Below are 24,237 nucleotides of genomic sequence, written 5' to 3' on the forward strand. Positions count from 1 at the left end.
TCAATGCCCTGCCTGAGGAAAGGTTCTCACTCAAGATTTGACAGTACATTGCCCGTCCATCGTCCCTTTTATGTGGTGCAGATGTCCTGTCCCCTTTCAGAAAAACACCCCCAAAGCAGAATGTTTCCACCACCATGTTTGACAGTTGGGATGGTGTTCTTAGAGTCATAGGCAGCATTCCTCCTCCTCCAAACACAGCGAGTTGAGTTGATGCCAAAGAGCTCGATTTTGGTCTCATCTGACCACAACACTTACAACCAGTCCTCCTCTGCATCATTCAGATGTTCAGTTGCAAACTTCAGATGGGCCTGGACATGTGCTTTCTTGAGCAGAGGGACCTTGCAGGCACTGCAGGATTTCAATCCTTGTTGGCATAGTGTGTTACCAATTGTTTTCTTGGTGACTGTGGTCCCAGCTGCCTGGAGATCATTGACAAGATCCTCACATGTAGTCCTGAGATGATTCCTCACTGTTCTCATGATCATTGACACTCCACGAGGTGAGATCTTGCATAGTGCACCAGACCTAGGGAGACTGACAGCTGTTTTGTGTTTCTTCCATTTGCGAATGATTGCACCAACTGTTGTCACCTTCTCACCAAGCTGCTTGGAGATAGTTTTGTAGCCCAGTCCAGCCTTGTGTAGGTCTACAATCTTGTCCCTGACATCCTTGGACAGCTCTTTGGTCTTTGCCATGGTGGAGAGTTTGGAATCTGATTGATTGCTCCTGTGGACAGGTGTCTTTTATACAGGTAACAAAATGAGATTAGCAGCACTCTCTTTAAGCGACTGCTTCTAATATCAGCTTGTTACCTGTATGAAAGACACCTGATACCAAGAAATCCTGCTGAATGATAGGGGGATCAAATACTTATTTCCCTCATGAACATGCAAATCGGTGCATAATTTGTTAGACATGCATTTCTTTTGAATGTTTTGTTGCTATTCTGTCTCTCAGTGTTACAATGCACTTACCATTTGATTTTTAAACTGATCATTTCTTTGTGAGTGGGCAAACATTCAAAATCAGCAGGGGATCAAATACTTATTTCCTTCACTGTGTGTATGTATATATACAGTTGCAAGAAAAAGTATGTGAACCCCTTGGGATTACGTGGAGTTTTGCATGAATTGGGCATAAAATGTGCTCTGAACGTCATCAAAGTCACACCAATAGAAGAACACAGTCTGCTGAACATAATACTACACAAACATTAGATGTTGCCATGGTTTAATTGCACATAACATGTAAACATTCACAGTGCAGGGAGGAAAAAGTATGTGAACCTTTGGACTTAATAACTGGTTGACCCTCCTTTGGCAGCAATAACCTCAACCAAACGTTTCCTGTAGTTGCAGATCAGACCTGCACAACGATCTGGAGTCATTTTGGACCACTCCTCTTCACAAAACTGTTTCAGTGTAGCAATATTCTTGGGATGTCTGGTGTGAATCACTCTCTTAAGGTCATGCCACAGCATTTCAATGGGGTTGAGGTCAGGACTCTGACTTGGCCACTCCAGAAGGTGTATTCTGTGCTGTTGCAGCCATTGTTTTGTTGAATTACTTGTATGCTTTGGGTCATTGTCCTGTTGCATCACCCATCCTCTGCAGAGCTTCAGTTGGCGGACAGATGGTCGTACGTTTTCCTGCAAAATGTCTTTATAAACTCTGTAATTAATTTTTCCATCAATGACAACAATCCGTCCAGGCCCTGAGGCAGCAAAGCAGCCCCAAACCATGATGCTCCCTCCGCCATGTTTCACAGTGGGGATGAGGTTTTGATGTTGGTGTGCTGTGCCTTTTTTTCTCCACACATAGTGTTGTGTGTTCTTCCCAAACAACTCAATCTTGGTTTCATCTGTCCACGGTATATTTTGCCAGTAGTGCTGTGGAACATCCAGGTGCTCTTTTGCAAATTTCAAATGTGCTGCAATCTTCTTTTTGGTCAGCAATGGCTTCCTCCGTGGTGTCCTCCCATGTACTCCATTCTTGTTTCATGTTTTCCTTATTGTAGATGTGTCAACAAAAATGTTAGCATGTGCCAGAGATTTCTGTAGGTCTTTAGCTGACACTCTGGGATTCTTCTTTACATCATGCAGCATTCTGCGCTGTGCTCTTGCAGTCACTTTTACAGGACGACCACGCCTAGGGAGAGTAGCAACAGTGCTAAACTTTCTCCATTTGTAGACAGTCTGTCTTACTGTGGACACATGAACCTCAAGGCTTTTGGAGATACTTTTGTAACCCTTTCCAGCTTCATGCAAGTCAACAATTCTTGATCGTAGGTCTTCTGAGAGCTCTTTTCTGTGAGGAATGGTTCACATCAGACAGTGCTTCTTGAAACCAGTAAACCCAAAACAGGTGTGTGTTTTTTAAGGGCAGGACAGCTGTCAGCAACACATCCAATATCATCACACTGATTGGAGTCAAGGTTGGCTCACTCCTGGCTCCAATTAGCTCTGGGAGAAGTAATTAAGCTAGGGCTTCACATACTTTTTCCTCCCTGCATTGTGAATGTTTACATGTTATGTGCAATTAAACCATGGCAGCATCTAATGTTTGTGTAGAATTATGTTCAGCAGACTGTGTTCTTCTATTGTTGTGACTTAGATGATGTTCAGAGCACATTTTATGCCCAATTCATGCAAAACTCCACGTAATCCCAAGGGGTTCACATACTTTTTCTTGCAACTGTATATATATATATACAGTATCTCCCAGAAGTGAGTACACCCCTCACATTTTTGTAAATATTTTATTATATCTTTTCATGTGACCACACTGAAGAAATTACACTTTGCGACAATGTAAAGTAGTGAGTGTACAGCTTGTATAACAGGGTAAATTTGCTGTCCCCTCAAAATAACTCAACACACAGCCATTAATAAGAAAAATAAATAATAGCGCCTATGGTCAAAATTATATAACTTACTAATAATGTACCAGCTGCAAAAAACCACCATATATAAAGTGTACCAATTAATAAATAATTTGCGCTAGTAAATGTATATAAATATATTAAAAAATATATATATATATATAAAAAATCATCAAAGCATAAGTCCAGAAAAATATATATGCCAATACCACAAAAAAGTGCAAACAAACTTTAAAGTGCAAAAAAACTTTTCGTGCAAAAAAAGTGTCTAAACTTGAAGAATTTCACCAAAAACCTTGATAATGTGATGGCAGATCATCCATAAATATATTTTCGGAAGCGAAAACTGAGCAACACACCGATCCTCATCGATCAAATAACAGGATCAGAAACTTTGTAATTTAATCGGAAATCCACTTCTCCAAAAGAAAAGACCACCTTCAAACGTATCCATGGGGGGAATTGCCAAGCACTCGGGAGAAACAGAAAGACTTCATGGTGCAATATTATAAAAACCAATTCCTTTATTAGGTACTCATTGCACTTACTCAAGAGGTGTCCCAGCCGACACCAGCATCAACAGCATAACAGCAATCACATAAAAGAGCCTGGCTACTCAGCACATGCGCAGTAGCTGGCAGCCAAAAACGTAATGACGTCACATCAATCAAGCTCCGCCCTACGCGTTTCGTCATCGACGTCCTCACGGAGCGGATGGATGTGAGATGTCTCAACCTCATTAAATATTCACTTCACAAGAAACGAACAGCTGACATCAATGGGGAATCACGCAAAGCAAGCCGCCCCATGGATGACAGGAGTCCACAGAGGGTATACAATGTACTAAATATATATTTGTCATCGCAAGCAAAAAACTTTACAGAAATAAAAAGGAGATTTAAGAGAAACAATAAAAATAAAAGAAATTAAATAAATAAATACATAAACGAACCAGTACCCTCTAAGACTGTCTCTCAGAAAGGGAACTTAAAGGGCCAGTATCACATTAAACACAAATAAAGGGGAACTCTAATAATAATACAAAAATAATACAGAAATTGTACAAAAACCATACAATCTCCCATATATCGTCTTTAAACAGTTGTCTAAGTAGAAAATATATTTGAAATAATTAAAAATTTAAAATTTGTGAGAAAACAATTCAAATCTATATCGACATTCAACCCAAATGGTTGCAACAAATTTAGTTCATAAATCCAAAACGTCTCTTTCTTGGAAATCTCATTAACCAGATCCGAGCCCCTCCAATGGGGTTTTACCATCTCAATCCCATAAAAGGTAAGTAAGCTCGGATCGCAATTATGTACCAATTTAAAATGTTTGGATACACTATGTTTATCAAATCCTTTTACTATGTTTCTTATGCTCGCCTATTCTTGTTTTTAAACATCTCCCAGTTCTCCCAATATATCTCAAATGGCACGGGCATTCTAGAACATAAATCACATGTGTGGAATTGCATGTAATCAATGATTTAATATCATATTCTTTTTTGGAAGATAAGGAACAAAATGACTTTCTTTTTTTGTTATTCCCAACCTTTACAGTCCTACAAACTTTACACTTCCTGCAAGGAAAAAAACCATTTAAATTTGGAAACAGATCGAACTTTTTTGGGGGTTCGATGACGTTTCGGGCCAATCTCATCCTAAGAGACTTATTTTTCTTATAAATAAATTTAGGGGTTTTAGATAAGAATCTATTCAATATATCATCCTTTAACAAAATGGGCCAGTACCATCCCCAATGGTTAATCAAACCACTATACCTTCTCCTAAACAAAAAGTGACATTTCAGAATTCTGGTAATAGAACACCTGAAAATGTTCATGATAAATCACCTTATCAATATGAATATAGTGGTAGACCTTCAAGAGGTTTTTCCAATTATAGAGGTCAAGGTGGATATAGGGGTAATGGATATAGGAGAGGAGGTTATCAAAAAATTTTTCCACCGAGGGGGGGTTTTCCATACCATCATCGGGGGTGGAATATGGCACCAAGGGGTTACAGACCACAGGAGAAAGATTGGAGAGAACAAGGGAATTATGGCAGAGAAGAGGGAATAAGAAATATAGAGGCAAAAGAGGAGGAAGGAGACAAAAAGAGAAAAAGAGAACAGTAGGGGCAGGAATTTATAACTTAAGTGATGTTACTTTTTCTGAAAGAGAAATTAAAGTTTTGGACCTTGGTTTGAAATATATACCTAGGATGAATTTAAATAAATTCGATGTTTTTATTGATCTGCAAAAATTTGTGAGAAAACTTAATATAAAAATTTTTTTTGAATTAAATAAATTTCAAGGAAATAATCCTATCTCATCCACTTATGGTTTTCAAAATAGTGGTTTAAAAAATGCTTCTACATTTAACCCTAAGATTTCTGGAAATGCTTTTTTGGAGGTATTTAAAAATATGGTAGAAAATGATATTAAGAGTATTGATATTAAAAATTCATATTGTATTCCACAAGATATAAAATTGGGTATTAATGATCTTGAAAAGAGAAAGAATATAGTAATCAGAAGTGCTGATAAAGGGGGAAGTATTGTTGTTTTAAATAAGAATGACTATGAAAAAGAAATGAAGAGATTATTACAATCTGAAGATACATATAAAATCTTGCCAAAAAATCCCACTAAGAAACTTAAATCTTTACTTAAATGTATTATCAACAAAGGAAAAGATTTGGGGGTATTGACTGAAAAAGAAGCAAAATATTTACTGATTAAACATCCTAAAATACCTACTATATACTATTTACCAAAAATACGTAAAAATAAAGAGAACCCTCCGGGGAGACCCATTGTGAGTGGGATAAATTCTTTATTTGCAAGAGTTGGTGAATATGTTGATACTTTCCTAAAAAATATTGTTATGACAAATAGGGCTTTTTTGAGAGATGGTGGACATCTTATCAACATTCTTAAAGAATTACATAATGTTGATAATTGTATGTTGGTTACTATCGATGTAGAATCTTTATATACTAACATCGATCAAAATGATGGAATTAATGCGGTAAAATGGGCCCTTAAACATAAATCACTCCTTAAAAGATCTCAGAGGAAATTTGTTGTTGAATTACTTGAATTTGCGATGAATAATAATTTCTTTTGGTACAACAACACTTTTTTTCAGCAATGCAAGGGTGTTGCCATGGGAGCTAAGTATGCTCCCAGTGTGGCAAATCTGGTAATGGATAAATGGGAGGAAGAAAGTATTTTCAATAAATGGCCAGAGATGGCGCTATACAAGAGGTATATTGATGACATTATAATGGTATGGGATGGATCCAGAGAAAAACTTGATTCCTTTATGGAATATATTAATATGAATCGTTATGGATTGAGATTCACTGTTATTAGTGATTTTGAGCAAATTAACTTTTTGGATCTGGTCCTATATAAAGATAATGGTCAAATTTGTACCAAAACTTATTTCAAGGAAGTGGACAAAAACAGCTTTATACCTATATCTAGTGGACATCATCCAAATTGGTTATATAGTACTCCAAAAAGTCAGTTTACCAGATTAAAAAGAAATTGTAGTGTTAATAAAGATTTTTTTGATCAATCTGAGGTGCTAATTGAGAGATTTATAGAGAAAGGGTATGATAAGACCTTTTTGATTAAAGAAAGAAATTTGGTTAGTATTAAAGATAGGGAGACGTTTCTTGGAAATAGAAAGGCTCATTTGGGATTTGTAAATAATGTACCCTTTATTACCAACTATAATATGCAATATAAAAATATTGAACGAATTTTTAAAAAATACTGGCCCATTTTGTTAAAGGATGATATATTGAATAGATTCTTATCTAAAACCCCTAAATTTATTTATAAGAAAAATAAGTCTCTTAGGATGAGATTGGCCCGAAACGTCATCGAACCCCCAAAAAAGTTCGATCTGTTTCCAAATTTAAATGGTTTCTTTCCTTGCAGGAAGTGTAAAGTTTGTAGGACTGTAAAGGTTGGGAATAACAAAAAAAGAAAGTCATTTTGTTCCTTATCTTCCAAAAAAGAATATGATATTAAATCATTGATTACATGCAATTCCACACATGTGATTTATGTTCTAGAATGCCCGTGCCATTTGAGATATATTGGGAGAACTGGGAGATGTTTAAAAACAAGAATAGGCGAGAATATAAGAAACATAGTAAAAGGATTTGATAAACATAGTGTATCCAAACATTTTAAATTGGTACATAATTGCGATCCGAGCTTACTTACCTTTTATGGGATTGAGATGGTAAAACCCCATTGGAGGGGCTCGGATCTGGTTAATGAGATTTCCAAGAAAGAGACGTTTTGGATTTATGAACTAAATTTGTTGCAACCATTTGGGTTGAATGTCGATATAGATTTGAATTGTTTTCTCACAAATTTTAAATTTTTAATTATTTCAAATATATTTTCTACTTAGACAACTGTTTAAAGACGATATATGGGAGATTGTATGGTTTTTGTACAATTTCTGTATTATTTTTGTATTATTATTAGAGTTCCCCTTTATTTGTGTTTAATGTGATACTGGCCCTTTAAGTTCCCTTTCTGAGAGACAGTCTTAGAGGGTACTGGTTCGTTTATGTATTTATTTATTTAATTTCTTTTATTTTTATTGTTTCTCTTAAATCTCCTTTTTATTTCTGTAAAGTTTTTTGCTTGCGATGACAAATATATATTTAGTACATTGTATACCCTCTGTGGACTCCTGTCATCCATGGGGCGGCTTGCTTTGCGTGATTCCCCATTGATGTCAGCTGTTCGTTTCTTGTGAAGTGAATATTTAATGAGGTTGAGACGTCTCACATCCATCCGCTCCGTGAGGACGTCGATGACGAAACGCGTAGGGCGGGGCTTGATTGATGTGACGTCATTACGTTTTTGGCTGCCAGCTACTGCGCATGTGCTGAGTAGCCAGGCTCTTTTATGTGATTGCTGTTATGCTGTTGATGCTGGTGTCGGCTGGGACACCTCTTGAGTAAGTGCAATGAGTACCTAATAAAGGAATTGGTTTTTATAATATTGCACCATGAAGTCTTTCTGTTTCTCCCGAGTGCTTGGCAATTCCCCCCATGGATACGTTTGAAGGTGGTCTTTTCTTTTGGAGAAGTGGATTTCCGATTAAATTACAAAGTTTCTGATCCTGTTATTTGATCGATGAGGATCGGTGTGTTGCTGAGTTTTCGCTTCCGAAAATATATTTATGGATGATCTGCCATCACATTATCAAGGTTTTTGGTGAAATTCTTCAAGTTTAGACACTTTTTTTGCACGAAAAGTTTTTTTGCACTTTTTTGTGGTATTGGCATATATATTTTTCTGGACTTATGATTTGATGATTTTTTTATATATATATATATTTTTTTATATATTTATATACATTTACTAGCGCAAATTATTTATTAATTGGTACACAGCCATTAATGTCTAAACCGCTGGCAACAAAAGTGAGTACACCTCTAAGTGAAAATGTCCAAATGGGGCCCAATTAGCCATTTTCCCTCCCCGGTGTCATGTGACTCATTAGTGTTACAAGGTCTCAGGTGTGAATGGGGAGCAGGTGTGTTAAATTTGGTTTTATCGCTCTCACTCTCTCACACTGGTCACTCGAAGTTCAACATGGCACCTCATGGCAAAGAACTCTCTGAGTATCTGAAAAAAAGAATTGTTGCTCTACATAAAAATGGCCTAGGCTATAAGAAGATTGCCAAGACCTTGAAACTGAGCTGCAGCTCAGTGGCCAAGACCATACAGCAGTTTAACAGGACAGGTTCCACTCAGAACAGGCTTTGCCATGGTCAACCAAAGAAGTTGAGTGCACATGTTCAGCGTCATATCCAGAGGTTTTCTTTGGGAAATAGACGTATGAGTGCTGCCAGCATTGCTGCAGAGGTTGAAGGGGTGGGGGGTCAGCCTGTCAGTGCTCAGACCATATGCCACACACCGCATAAAATTAGTCTGCATGGCTGTTGTTCCAGAAGGAAGCCTCTTCTAAAGATGATGCACAAAAAAGCCCACAAACAGTTTGCTGAAGGCAAGCAGACTGAGGACATGGATTACTGGAACCATGTCCTGTGGTCTGATGAGACCAAGATAAACTTATTTGGTTCAGATGGTGTCAAGTGTGTGTGGCAGCAAACAGGTAAGGAGTACAAAGACAAGTGTGTCTTGCTTACAGTCAAGCATGGTGGTGTGAGTGTCATGGTCTGGGGCAGCATAAGTGCTGCCCCCACTGGGAAGCTACAGTTCATTGAGGAAACCATGAATGCCAACATGTACTGTGACATACTGACGCAGGGCAGTATTCCAACATGATAATGACCCCAAACACACCTCCAAGACGACCACTTCCTTGCTAAAGAAGTTGAGGGTAAAGGTGATAGACTGGCCAAGCATGTCTCCAGACCTAAACCCTATTGGGCATCTGTGGGGAATCCTCAAACGGAAGGTGGAGGAGCACAAGTTCTCTAACATCCACCAGCTACGTGATGTCGTCATGGAGGAATGGAAGACTTCAGTGGCAACCTGTGAAGCTCTGGTGAACTTCATGCCCAAGAGGGTTAAGGCAGTGCTGGAAAATAATAATGGCCACAGAAAATGTTGACACTTTGGGCCCAATTTGGACATTTTCACTCAGGGGTGTACTCACTGTTGTTGCCAGCAGTTTAGACAATAATGGCCGTGTGTTGAGTTATTTTGAGGGGACAACAAATTTACACTGTTATACAAGCTGTACACTCACTACTTTACATTGTAGCAAAGTGTCATTTCTTCAGTGTTGTCACATGAAAAGATATTATAAAATATTTACAAAAATGTGAGGGGTGTACTCACTTCTGTGAGATACTGTATATATCAATGTTTAAATACTTTTACTGGTACTTACAATCTTTGATAATGTCCACAATAGTGACATCATTGTAGTCATAACCAGATTCTTTCTCTGTTTTTGTCAGACGAACCCTAAAAACTAAACAGAACATAGTTTAATGATATATTCCGTGGTATAATAAATTGTTAATTTTCAGCAATTTGTGTGCAATAAAATATATGTGAAATATTACACACCAGCTCTGAAGATTCAGCTAACCGTTGTCTAATATATTTTGTCTAGCTGATACTGACAGTTATTCTTTGAATATTTAATTAGCTAAACTTTAAAACCACATACACATTTACAAATATTTTCTGTTCTACAGGTAATTTGGGTAGCAAAAATCTGAATTTATTTCTCATCTGTTTCACTGTATACACAATATCTATCCAGTTCTGCCTCTGTACACATACAGTGCCTTGAAAGAGTATTCATACCCCTTGAAATCTTCCTCATTTTGTCATGTTACAACTAAAAACATACATTTTTTTTATTGGGATTTTATGTGATAGACCAACACAAAGTGGCACATGATTGTGAAGTGGAATGAAAATGGGTTTCAAATTTTTTTACAACTAAATATCTGAAAATTGTGGTGTGCATTTGTATTCAGCCCCATTTACTCTGATATCCCTAACTAAAATCTAGTGGAACCAATTGCCTTCAGAAGTCATCTAATTAGTAAATAAAGTCCACCTGTGTGTAATTTAATCTCAGTATAAATACAGCTGTTCTGTGAAGCCCTCAGAGGTTTGTTAGAGAACATTAGTGAACAAACAGCATCATGAAGGCCAAGGAACACACCAGACAGATCAGGGATAAAGTTGTGGAAAAGTTTAAAGCAGGGTTAGGTTATAAAAAAAAATATCCTAAGCTTTGAACATCTCACAGAGCATTGTTCAATCCATCAAAAAAAATGGAAAGAGTATGACACAACTGCAAACCTACTAAGACATGACAGGCTGGGCAAGGAGAGCATTAATCAGAGAAGCAGCCAAGAGGCCCATGGTAACTCTGAAAAAGCTGCAGAGATCCACAGCTCAGGTGGGAGAATCTGTCCACAAAACAAATATTAGTCATGTTTCCCACATATCTGGCCTTCATAGAACATAGGCTAGAAGAAAGCCATTGTTGAAAGAAAGCCATAAGAAGTCCCATTTGAAACTTGCAAGAAGCCATGTGGGGGACAGAAAAAACATGTGGAAGTAGGTGCTCTGGTCAGATGAGACCATAATTGAACTTGAGGCAAAATACTATGTGTGGCAGAAAAGTAACCCTGTACGTCACCCTAAACACACCACCCCACCGTGAAACATGGTGGGGGCAGCATCATGTTGTGGGGATGCTTTTCTTCAGCAGGGACAGGGAAGCTGATCAGAGTTGATGGGAAGATGGATGGAGCCAAATACAGGGAAATCTTAGAAGAAAACCTGTTAGAGTCTGCAAAAGACTTGAGACTGGGGAGGAGGTTCACCTTTCAGCAGGACAATGACCCTAAACATACAGCCAGAGCTACAATGGAATGGTTTTGATCAAAGCATATTCATGTGTTAGAATGACCCAGTCAAAGTCCAGACCTAAATACAATTGACAATCTGTGGCAAGACTTGAAAATTGCTGTTCACAGATGCTCTCCATCCAATCTGACAGAGCTTGAGCTATGTTGCAAAGAAGAATGGGCAAAAATTTCACTCTCTAGATGTACAAAGCTGATAGAGAAATAACCCAAAAAGACCTGCAGCTGTAATTGCAGCAAAAGGTGGCTCTACAAAGTAATGACTCGGGGGCTGAATACAAATGCACACCACACTTTTCACATATTTATTTGTAAAACATTTTGAAAACCAAAAATAAAATGTTATAATTTTCTTTCCACTTCACAATTATGTGCCACGTTGTGTTGGTCTATCACATAAAATCCCAATAAAATACATTTACGTTTTTGGTTGTAACATGACAAAATGTGGAAAATTTCAAGGGGTATGAATACTTTTTCAAGGCACTGCATACAGCTCACTTGTAAAATCATAAAATCATACCAAAGTCTATTCCCTCTGAGCATGCTTTTTCTTTTAAATCTTCAACATCTGTCACTTCAGTCAAAGATGCACACGCACCTAGATGTAAAATGTGACAAAATAAACAATTTATTTGAGGAACACAGAACAATTTGAGATTTGGTTCTTGGGTTTATATGGTGAAAGTGTCATGCATATCACAGACTTATTGCTTGCAGTTGTAAAGTCTAGGTTTTCCCTGCTGCAGGAAAATGTTTCTCAAGATATTCATATACCATTACTTTAATGAAAAATCCTAAACCTATTTTTTATTTATTACAGCCTGATATGTAGACCCATTTATTCAACTCTCTAAAGCTGGGTACACACACAGTCTTTTTGTTTTTGTTTTTCTCGTTCAATCAGCAGGTTGAACAAAAAAAACCCTGAGAGATCCCTGCATCAAAACAAACGGTGTTGATACACTTTCCTGCCAGAATCCATTATTCACCGTTCAAAGTCATTGGCTGTAAGTGCTGATCGAATGCTGGTTTTCCAGCATGACCATTTGACATAAGCCATTCGTTAGCCCAGCTTTTGCCAAGCAGACAGCTATACACATGGACTAAAAGTCGGCCAGTTCATGGTGGTTCTCCGGCATGAATGTTCAACAGATTCTAGTTGTTAGACCGGCTTCTGTTAAACAGACAGGTGTGCTCAAAGACCGAACATTGTCCATTGTCAGCCCATGTCTACCTGGCTTTAGGCTTGTTAGGCTCAGGACATATTATGTAAGTAGTAAAATCAAGGCCCTGTTTTAAGAAGCCCCTCATCATACTCAGTTCTTAAGCTCTCTTTTAAGTCATCTCTTAAGCTCTGATAAATTATTTAAAAACTGGAGCTTTGTTATTTTTAGGCTGCACTCCTCTACAGTATTATTATTATTATTCAGGATTTATATAGCGCCAACAGTTTACTCAGCGCTTTATAATATAACGGGAGACAATACAGCAACAATACAATTCAATACAAGAGGGTTAGGAGGGCCCTGCTACTGGGAGCTTACAATCTAATAGGGAGGGGCTGGTGGAACAATTGATAGTAACTGTGAGCGATGAACTGATGGGAGAAATAAAATATTCCGTTGTTAGCTGAAGGCAAAATAGGCTTCCCTGAAGAGAGGAGTCACTCAACATAGTGACAGGCTGCAACATCAATTGTTCATCTTGTCTAATTAGGCCTCGTCTTCTTGGGACACAACTATCAGTTCTTCTGTCAGCTTCTAGAATCTTTATGGCAGAATCTTTATCAGCAGCCAAAAAAAGAATGAATAAGCTATTGCACTGACTAGAATCCAACCATCATTTAGAAGGGCCAAAAGAGTGGTAGGGAACACTAGCTGAAGTGGATGCAGCTCCTCCCAGATTAGGTCTTGATGTCCTAATGCACATACTGTATATGAAAACAAACACAAGAGGGTGCCTCCATCTAGGTGTAGAGATTTATCAAAAAGAATAAAAGACAATAAAAAATGCACTCACTAGTTAAAAGTGGATCAAGGCTTGTCAAAAACCCATGGTCTTTTATTGTATTTTATTAAAGCAGAGTTCCACCCAAAAGTGGAAGCTCTGCTTGTTTGCCTCTTCCCTCCTCCACTGCCATATTTGGCACCTTTTTTGGCACTAGTTTTGACAGATATACGCTTCCACTTCTGGCTCAGTTTGCCGTGGTGAAGTGAGACAGAAGTTCGGCCCCTCCTTCATCCTGGAGTCTCCTGGAGACCTTTATAGGTCCCAGAAGACTGCCAGACCAATCAGGAGGTGCAGAGCGACTCACACATGTGCAGTGGGCACCCACAGTTGAGATCCCGGCGCCGTGGAGAGAAGAAGAGAAGGGACGACACGGGTGAGTGCATCGCTGGACACTGGTACAGGTAAGTGTGTGTTTATTAAAAGTCAGCAGCTACTAGGGGTGGACTGACCATTTGGAAACATGGGCACTGCCCGAGGGCCCGGGGTCAGTAGGGGGCCCCATGAGATGCCCCTGGTACCTTTTTCATAGGCTTTTTTGAGTTTGGGCAAGGACACAGGGGCCCCATGATCCCCTATTGCCCGGGGCCCCGTGAGCTGTCAGTCCGCCCCTGGCAGCTAGTTTTTGTAGCTGCTGACTTTTAATAAACACAAAAATAGCTGGAACTCCGCTTTAAATTTCTACATCTAGATGGAGGCACCCTCTTCTGTTTCTTTTTATTGTTCTCAGCAGCCAGTCAATGTGGAGGGCTGCTCAGGAGGTGGCAGCTTTCCTCTACATCCTATCCAGCTAACATTTCAGAAACTCCTTTTTCCTGCATCAGTTTGGTAATATATAGTTCACAGCCCAAGACCGATAAGGAGTCACCTGCAGGTGGGGGCTGGTTCCAAAATGGTCTTGGTATTTGGGTCGGGGGTTTATGGTTGCGAAACCAAAGCCAATAAGGTTTAAAACAAAATAAACTCATTATTTCATATGTTAGGACATTTATTTGGGTTGTTTTTCTACTGTACTGTTTTAGTATCAATATTTAGTGCTGCACTGTCATTTTTATATACTCTATTTGTATGTTACATTTACATTTGCTGCAATTTGCTTTTCTTTACAGTTCCAGCTGTAACTTTGAGTTTATTGAGGCTCCATACACACTAGCAGTTTTTTTTAAACTAAAAAAAGCTGGGAAAAACGTTGGATAAAACACTGATAATAGCGCCTTTTTAGTAGAGTTTTAGTAGCATTTAGAAGCGTTTAGGGGTGTTTTATTAGCATTTTTACAGTACAAGTAGGAAAAAAAAGCTCAAAAAAAGCTGTTAGGAATGTTATAGTAGCATTTAGGTGCGTTTGTGCTGAAAAAAGGTGTGTTTCTGCTGAAAAAATGCTCCCAAAAACTTTACAAAAACATTTTTTTTCTGCTCCTAAATGCTAAAGCTTAAAAAACATTACTAGCCTAAAATAGTGTGCTTTGACACATAGGATAACACTACTGTATATAGCTTCTAGGAGCTTAACAAATTGTGCTGAATATCCTTACTAAGTCTTCTGAACTTGTTTTGAAGCCAGAACAACTTCTCTTCTAGTGAGACTTTACGGTGACTCTAAGAAAGTATTCTGTTAATAAAATAAAAAAAGATTTTATACCTGCTCTGTGCACTGACATTAAACAAAGTGGTCCCTATTCTTTGGCAGTCCCCCCACTGGCATTGTTCCATCTTTCTTCTTCTGAGTGCCCCCTTAGCAAGTCAGCTGCTATGGGGATACCCGGGGCCGTGCATGTGAGCACTCAATCCAGGCTATGTTCATCCATGGATACACAGAGCACCCACTCCCAATCCCTCCTCAGAGGAGTTTGACTGACAGGAGCAGGAGCCAATGGCTCCTGCTCCTCTCAGTGTCTCCTGTGAGACCAGGAAAGAAGAGCAGCACTGCTACAGCTGGGACAGCATGGCATCGGTGATAGGAGTCAGATAAATGTTTAAGGAGGGTAGAAAAGATAGTAGAGAGACTGCATTAAGGTAAAAACTATTCTACTTTAGAACCACTTTAAAACTACACTGAACTGGCTGGAAGCTCAGTGACCAGGCTAATGACAAATTCAAGTTTCCTTCTCAACAGAATGTCAGTTCTAGCTTCAGTAGCAGGCAATGGGATAAAATTAAGGTAGTGCCGGTAGGTTGATAGTTTTGAAGGAAAATGGTGCTATGGGGTTGCTAGGCCAATTCTTTCATCAATCACTTGTATCAATCACTTGTATAGTGTCCCTGCATGATAGTGGTTTAAATTATTTCTCAAAGCCCAACTCCAGATTTATTATGAACTTGTCACTATTAGGTGAGGTGGGCTGAGGGACACCAAAAAGACCTTCCATAAAGCACTGTCAGGTGACTTGTTGCCTTTCTCACTTGTATTACAACTCTAAAACAGAAGAAACGTATGTTTCATTTATGAGCTGTGGGTGGAACTAAGAATAATGAGCTATATGTTTCTGTAGCCAAGAAATTATATATATATATATATATATATATATATATCTTTATGAAATTTTAAGGTTAAAAATGTGGTATGCCCTGATACATACCTGTAGCACACTTGCAAGCAGATCCTTTGCATAGTTTTCTTAATTGCCAACTCTCATCAGGTAAGTTATAGAAAGTGCTGCATTTTTTGTCTTCAAGAAATATAGGGGCAGAATAAGAAAAAAACACATTTTATACTGTAATTTTTTTATTTCCATTATCAGAAAAGCATTCTTAACACAGTAAAAAAAGGTGCTGTTTTCTTTTTATTATCTATGTATTATGTCATCTAGAAAGCAAATGCCCATCTAAATGTGCAAAATATTGTCTTGCCTGCACCCATACTGGTGCTTTCCAGTAGACAAAGGAGACACCAGAGGTCAAGACAACAGTGGTGTCTAATCAATCTTTTATTTTTTTTACAAAATCGCCCTTCTGACATTCAATAACATTTGTCTGGCATTTCAAGCCCACCTCTACTCTAGAGTGAATGCAGCTAGCCATCAAATGTTACTATTACAGTAAGCTGTCAGAACAACACTAAACCCAGTGGACAAATTTGCCGGGTAAAGCTATTCTTAGTGCTAAAACTTAGATTTTACAATTTACATTTCAGGGATGATAATCCCCCTTTCTCAAGCAGAACCCATCTTCTGACTGAGAAAGGGGGGACCCATATGAATTTTTTAGCATTTTTTTAAGACAGATAAAGCTTTATTTTGGTGGTATTTATTCACCACTGGGATTTTAATTTTTTTTGCTATATAAATGAAAAAGTCCAAAAATTTTGAAAAAAAGTGTTTTTCTTATAAAATTTTGCAAATAAATAATATTTCTTCATAAATATAGGCCAAAATGTATTCAGTTATTTTTTTTTGTAAAAAAATAACCCAAATTAGTTTATAACCAAAAATTATAAATTAAAAAAAAAAATACATTTTTATTTTATTTTATATTATTATTTATGTTGTTTTTTTACATACTATCACCCTAGCAGTACAGTGTCAATGCAAAATTAGTGACACAAATAACATAAACACACAATATTAAATAGTGCCAAAAAACTCATAAATAATCACATGTGACAAGTGTCAATACGAGGTCCTAAAAGGACCAAATAACATAAATGGTGCTCCAAGTAATCCAATGGGATCCAATAGTGCTCCAAAGCAAACAAGTAAGTCACAACAGGACTCAATGTGCTAAACAACCTCCCACCAGAACTAAAAATCAGTTCCCACTATATAACACAAAACACACGTTCATCCCAATAAACGCATAAACTAAGAAATGATCATGCAAACAAACATGAATAAATATATAAAGTCACGTGAGGTGTAAAACACCTAACAATATACAAAAAACCATATATAAAGTCCACAGCAATTCTTGAAGAAGAAAAAAAAATGCTGATAAATGTGCAGAGATATCCAAAAATGGGTGAATTGCTCGCTCACCTCCCTCTTGCGACCCGCACAGGGTCAAAAGGCCTTCAGGATCACTAACACATGGACCCTTAATAGTAGGTAATCCTCCACAGCTCTCCACTCTGACCTCCCCTCATGTACAGATTCCAGCACAGGCTCACAGGGCAGCAGATCTCCTCTTCACGCACATAAGGTGCCTGCAGCCACTTGATCCCTCAGAAAATATAAGTGAATGCTTGCATAGTGTAAAACTATTTATTCACCAAAGTATCACATATCGAATATGCTCACATTTAAAATCATCTTGTACATCACATGTAAATCAAACCTCAGATCAGATGTACTTGCATGGGTGTCCAATGTAAATAAAGAAGGCGTCCGACCGGAAGTGCGTCACCGCCAACGCGTATTGTCACACTTAACACGTGACTTCATCAGGGCAAAAACAGGGCAGGGACTAACAACAGCTTATAGATGGACTTTAAAGCAGGCACATAGAGGTGCTTGTGTATAATTTTAGTTGTCTTCTAGAGTATCTAGGATACCTGAATATGGGGTTGCTAAATTATGTAATTTCCAAATTCAAAACCCTAGGCGAAGCTTGTTTTTTTTTATTAAACAATAAAACATAAAAGTGTGGCACTACATATAACCAAAAAGTTCATGGAAATGGAATAAATGGAAAGTCCAATTCACATTTGTAGGAAATATAACGTGAAATAAGCCCCTTTTTTACTGGGACATCAATGTTGTCATGAATGCTACAAATCTGGTCAAGAAGATGAAAAAAATCCACCAACACCCAAAAAATTCTACCTCTTACCAGATCAAATTGACCCCCAGTTAAGGATGGGTCAAAATGCGCAATGCAAATTCCAGACGCATGCCATGGACCTGAACACTTTATGACATCAAAAGGATCAAACTGGCCCCCAATGGTAGATGGATAAACACCCATTGGATAATTCCAAAAACTAGCAATAATCCGAACAATTGTAGAGTTCTAAACTTTTACTCCAAAAATTGAACAGAGAAAATAAACCTGCAGAAAAGATTTATCCTCATAGAGGCCAAACCCATTCAAAAAACAAAGAAGTCTTCCATAGTGTAGTAAATTAAAAAAGATTTATTGCCCCAGAGCGTAATATAAAACATACATCAAAATAATTGATAAAACAGCATGGTGCCAGCATGTCACCATAAAGATTGATGATAAGTTTCAAACCAATAAGATGGCCGCCATGTTCCGGTACGTGCTGACATCACGCGCTCTAGATCCTCCCTACACGTTTTGTCATCGTTGAAGTCGTGAGGGGCGTAGCTCCTTAACTGGGGGTCAATTTGATCTGGTAAATAGAAGAATTTTTTGGGTGTTGGTGATGGTAGATTTTCTTCATCTTTCTGACCAGATTTGAAGCATTCATGACAACATTGATGTTCCAGTAAAAAAGGGGCTTATTTCATGTTATATTTCCTTCGCATGTGAATTGGACTTTCCATTTATTCCATGTATTTCCATCAACTGTTTGGTTATATGTAGCGCCGCACTTTTATGTTTTATTGTTTGATGTATTTTTGCCTGCAATATTGAGGTGGCTGCTCATGTTCTATTGATACTTTTATGTTAGCGAGTCATACAAACACTATAGCGCAGAATTTTTAAGTTATTTTATTGTTGCATTTGTTTTCATTGAATATGCAACCTTACTTCTTGTTGTATTAAAGTGGAACTTCACTCTCTCAATCAACATTGACTATTTTTAATCCTTATGCTGCTAGCATTAGTAAATAGATAGGAATATATATCATATTTACTTGTTTTTAACCTTTTTTTTTTACATTTCTTCAGTTACTTCCTGGCTTCCATGCCTAGGCAAATGATGTCATACAACCCAAAAGTCTTCAGGACGGGAGGGGGGGGTTCTCAGCTCAGCCTATGCCTGAGATAAGGGCAGTTGGATTTGAAGAAGTAAATGATACAAAAATCATCTGCCCTTACTAAAGATGGCCACTGCCAGAAATGCGAGGGAGTGTTTTTCAATATGATTTTACAGTAAAATAAAGCATGGAGACATGGATGGAAGGGAGAGTTTGGTTTGGATATTAAAAATTAATTAAATAGCATTTTTGGTTTGTGGCGCTCAGATGCAGTGCAGTTCCACTTTACAACTGCCTTGCTCCAGACACTTGAGTTCTCATTAGGCTACTTTATATTCACACAGAGAAGACATGTATATATTCTCCCTCACCATCTCCCTCCCCCCTCCCTCTGCAGCTGCAGCCGCTGCTAGCTCTCAGTGCACAGCTTCCAACACAGTGCCAGATTCAGTCCCCCAGCATGATCTCTCCTCAGCCACCCACACATTATCACTGAGTGACCTTCATGCTGTGGCAGCTGACATAAAGGTCACGTTTACCACTGCCTTAAATTACCTACGTGATGACCTTCAATCCTTGGGCACTAGATTAGAGGGGGTGGAGCTCTCCTCCAAACAAAATACGGACGCTATAGTTGATATACAGCAGATGACAGCGTTACACACTTCAAACATCCGTGAATTTTACAGACATATTGAGGATCTAGATAACCGTGGGCGCAGACATAATATCAGACTCCGCGGCCTGCCTGAATCGGTGGAACCAAGCAATATTCACAGAACGGTGGTGGCCATCTTTAAGTAATCTATCCTAGAGTATTTATTGTGTGGTGGAGAAAAGAATAATTTAAGGACAACTGTCCCGACATAGAATTAGAGGAGGGCATCCGCCTGCGACTTCAATTGACCTGGAACGTGCACACAGAGCGCTTCGTCCCAGGGGCAGAGATGACGATCCACCCAGAAACATTATATGCTGCCTAGTTAGTTTCCCGCTTGAAGAGGACATCCTCAGATGCGCCAGAGACAGAAGACGTCTCCTATACTGGGGGGGTGGAAATACATTTATTCCAGGATTTATCCAACCTGACCCTACAACACAGGCGGGTCTACTCCTCACGCCGGTTATTACTATTTCCTATATATTTACTTTGTTTTCCTTAGTCTTTACCCCCCCCTTTTTTTTTTTTCTCCTTTCTCCTCTCTTCCTTCCCCTCCCCAATCCCTCCCCACTTCCCTGACCTTCAGTACTCCTTCTCAGCGGGCTTATTTCACACAAAAACTTGGACATGCCCTCCTCTAATTCTATGTCGGGACAGTTGTCCTTAAATGTTCTTTCGCTCAAGGTTAAAGGTTTAAACACGCCTGAAAAACACTCCCTCCTGCTTTCTTACCTATACAAACAAAAAGCGGCTGTCGTCTTTCTCCAAGAGACACACTTTCGTCAAGACTCTATTCCCAAGCTCTTTAATTATCGCTTTCCAGCGGTTTTTCATGCCTCCAACCCCTTGGCCAAATCGAAGGGTGTAGCTATCCTGATCGCAAGACATCTCCCGTTGACTGTGATGGACTCTCTTCCGGATCCCGAAGGTAGATATTTCTTCCTAAAAGGCGCGCTTGCCAATAGGCCTATTACGCTCGCTAATCTCTACGCTCCCAATACCAAGCAGGTCTCCTTCGTACGCTCGATCACTGCTTCTCTTGACGCTTTTCAGTCCGGCATGCTGATTATGGGGGGAGATCTGAATGTCCCTTTATGCCCCTTGTTGGACTCCTCTTTGGGCAGTTCCTTCTTGCCATACAAAGCTCTCAAGCAAATTCGCACGCAACTACAAGACTTGCAACTACACGACGCATGGCGAATCCTCTACCCTAAAGTCAAAGACTACACATTCTTTTCTCCACCGCACAATAAATACTCCAGGATAGATTACTTATTTTTATTGCAAGCGGATCTTCCACTCCTCCACGCTGCCTCTATAGAACCGATGGCTCTCTCAGATCACCATCCCATAACCATGACACTGCGGTTTCCCGAAAAACACTTACGCTTGAAGTTCTGGCGCTTGGACGCTTCTCTTCTTTCAGACCTAGCTATTGAAACAGAGATCCGTACCAAACTGACTGAGTACTTTTCAATGAACCGTACTCTAGACACCTCCTCTCTCACACAATGGGAAGCTCATATGTGCATCATCCGTGGAATCTTCATAGCTATAGCCACCAGACGTAAACGGGAAAGACAAGAGCGCGTAAAACATCTCACAGACAGAATTCATTTCTTAGAAAAAGCCCATAAACACACTCAAGCCGCGTTGACACTGACTGAACTTACAAATGCCCACCTACAACTCCTTACCGAATTGGGCAAGGCAGCCAAACGTAGATATATCCTATTTCAGAAGTTATACCACGAATTTGCGTATAAAAGTGGGTAATTCTTGGTCAGAGCTCTCCGTGCAAAACGGTTGAGTATGACAGTCCACAAAATCAGAGGTTCAGACGGTGCCGTAGCTACTTCCAATGCCGATATCGCCTCTCATTTCGAACAGTTTTATAACTCCTTATACAATCTCCCTCCTGAACGTCCCCCACCGGAAACCAACGAACCCAGAGCCTCTCTGATCGCCGACTTCCTTCATCTTCATAGCCCGCTGCTCTTTCTGAGGACACGGTTTGATCTCTGGAAAAAGATTTGGCTTCGGACGAATTGGAGCACGCCGTCAAACAAATGAAACCCAGTAAGAGCCCGGGCCCTGACGCTTTTTCAGTAGCCTATTATAAATCCTTTTTAGACATCCTAAGCGATCCCTTTCTCTCAGCTTTCAACACTTTCTCTTCTTCTCCCCAGCCACATCATCGACTCTTAGAGGCGCACATCACAGTCATTCCCAAAGGAAATAAGGATGATACCCTGGTTTCCAATTATAGGCCCATTTCCCTCCTGAATGTAGATGTTAAATTATTTGCGAAAATTCTTGCCAATCGACTCTTTCCCTTGCTCCCTTCCCTGATCGATTTGGATCAAGTGGGTTTCATCCCCGGAAGGGAAGCAAGAGATAATACCACCAAGGCCCTTAATCTCCTTCACTTGCTTCATAAGTCCAACACCCCCGGATTCTTCCTCTCTTTGGATGCAGAAAAGGCCTTCGATAGGGTGGCATGGGACTATTTGAAAGCGTCCCTACAGGCGTTAGGTGTGGATGAACATATGCTCAACTTCATTATGGCCCTCTACTCTGGTCCAACAGCTCGAGTTCGGGTTAATGGCCACTTGTCAAACCCATTCCCTCTTGGGAATGGGACTCGTCAGGGATGTCCCCTCTCCCCGCTCCTGTTTGTACTATCCTTAGAACCCCTGCTGCAAAAAATTTGTTCGAACCCCGATATCAAAGGTATTATGGCAGCGGCTAAAGAATACAAACTTGCTGCATATGCGGATGACATTCTTTTGTTTCTTGTGGATCCCCGTACTACTTTGCCCAACCTACTGAAAGATTTTTTGTTCTTCCCATTCTTGTCGAATCTTAAAATTAATTATTCTAAGTCCTATGCCCTCGACATCACCGTTCCTCCTGACTTGTTATCTTTTTGTCAGTCTCACTTCCCATTTCACTGGGAAAAGGAGGCCCTTTCTTATCTTGGCGTACAACTTACTCGCAATCTAAATGACCTATATACCAAAAACTTCCTCCCAACCCTTCGTTCCATCCAGGAGGATCTCAATAAGTGGCACCGCTCTTGTTTCTCATGGTTCGGGAGGGCCGCGATACTTAAAATGAACGTGCTTCCCCGCCTCCTCTATCTTTTTCAAACCTGCCTATTCAATTACCGCCAGCCTTTTTCACTTCCTGCAGAATAATGTGCTCATTGTTTTTCTGGAATCATAAGCGTCCACACATTTCGTTTTCCCAATTGGTCCTTCCTAAACTTAAAGGGGAGATAGGGCTCCCTGACCTACAATGCTATTATTGGGCATGCCATCTTTCTCGAATTATTGACTGGCATGTTCATTCAACCACCAAAGATTGGGTACACTTACAGAATTTTTTTTCACCCTCCCTGTTGGCATCAATCCCCTGGCTTTTAGCGAAGCATACGCCTCAGGTCCTCCTCTCACACCCATTGCTGGGACCTACTTTGAAAATCTTCCGTTTGGCCTGCAAGTCTGCCTCCATCTCAGTCACGCCCAACCCCTTAACTTCTCTTCGTCTAAATCCTGACTTCCCTCCTGGGATGCATGAGGCCTTCCTGTCCAAACACTGGCCTCCTAGCCTAATATAAGTAGAACACTCGCAACCTGGAATACCAAGAAGATTCTCTCCTCAGATCTTTGACCAACTTTTATGAAAGAATAGATTCTCACAAACGAGGTATCTCATTCATATATAATATCCTTCTTCAACATCGTCACCAAGGAAAATTACCAGTGATGCATAAATGGGATAATGGCATAAACGAGACATTGGGAAACAATTCCAGATTCAACAATGGCAAACAGCAGGAAACTGGACTAGGAAAACTACCAGATGCATTAACCATTGGGAATCAGCCCAAAAGATATTACACAGATGGTACATAACTCCACAACATTTGGCAGCATGTTCATCCAACCGCTACTCCTCATTATGCTGGAGGAACTGTAACCAACAAGGATCCTTGTACCATATACGGTGGGAATGTCCACAAATTGCTCAATTTTGGTCAGATATCTTCACGTTTATAACATCAATTACAAACTCCTCTCCAATTCCTGATCCAGCCCTGGCACTTTTAGGAATAGGAATAGACTCCTGGCCACCACAATCCAGAACTGTACTAATGCATATTTTGATAGTGGCACGATTGAGTATTGCCAGGCTTTGGAAACAAACTACAACGCCATCCATTCACACAGTAACTGAAATCCTGAACAAAAACACAGCCTTCGAAAAAACTTGCTCAAATACACAACTCATCTGCTAAATTCCAGAAACACTGGGACTTATGGCTCAAAGATCATCGATGTACCGTTACATAAGAAACTACAAGATGTACCAATCAAACACCACTAGAGATACAGCTACTCCACTCTATTATTATCACCCTATTATCTAAAAAAAGGAAATATG

At 39.4% G+C, this 24,237-nt stretch overlaps 1 protein-coding gene across 1 annotated transcript in view; it reads right to left on the bottom strand.

Moving 5' to 3' along the window:
- LOC149459884 (complement C3-like) overlaps positions 1–24,237 on the bottom strand; it is a 230,222-nt gene that overhangs the window by 8,098 nt on the left and 197,887 nt on the right. The window contains exons 37-39 of the mRNA XM_089680584.1: positions 15,885–15,974; positions 11,822–11,899; positions 9,795–9,878 (exon numbers count right to left, since the gene is read on the bottom strand). Coding sequence (XP_089536710.1) covers positions 9,795–9,878; positions 11,822–11,899; positions 15,885–15,974 — 252 coding nt within the window. The remainder of the gene's footprint in view (positions 1–9,794; positions 9,879–11,821; positions 11,900–15,884; positions 15,975–24,237) is intronic.

Source organism: Staurois parvus, unplaced genomic scaffold (assembly GCF_062004578.1).
Source record: "Staurois parvus isolate SC_StPar_1 unplaced genomic scaffold, SC_StPar_1.0 ptg000244l, whole genome shotgun sequence".
In the NCBI taxonomy this organism is placed as follows: domain Eukaryota; kingdom Metazoa; phylum Chordata; class Amphibia; order Anura; family Ranidae; genus Staurois; species Staurois parvus.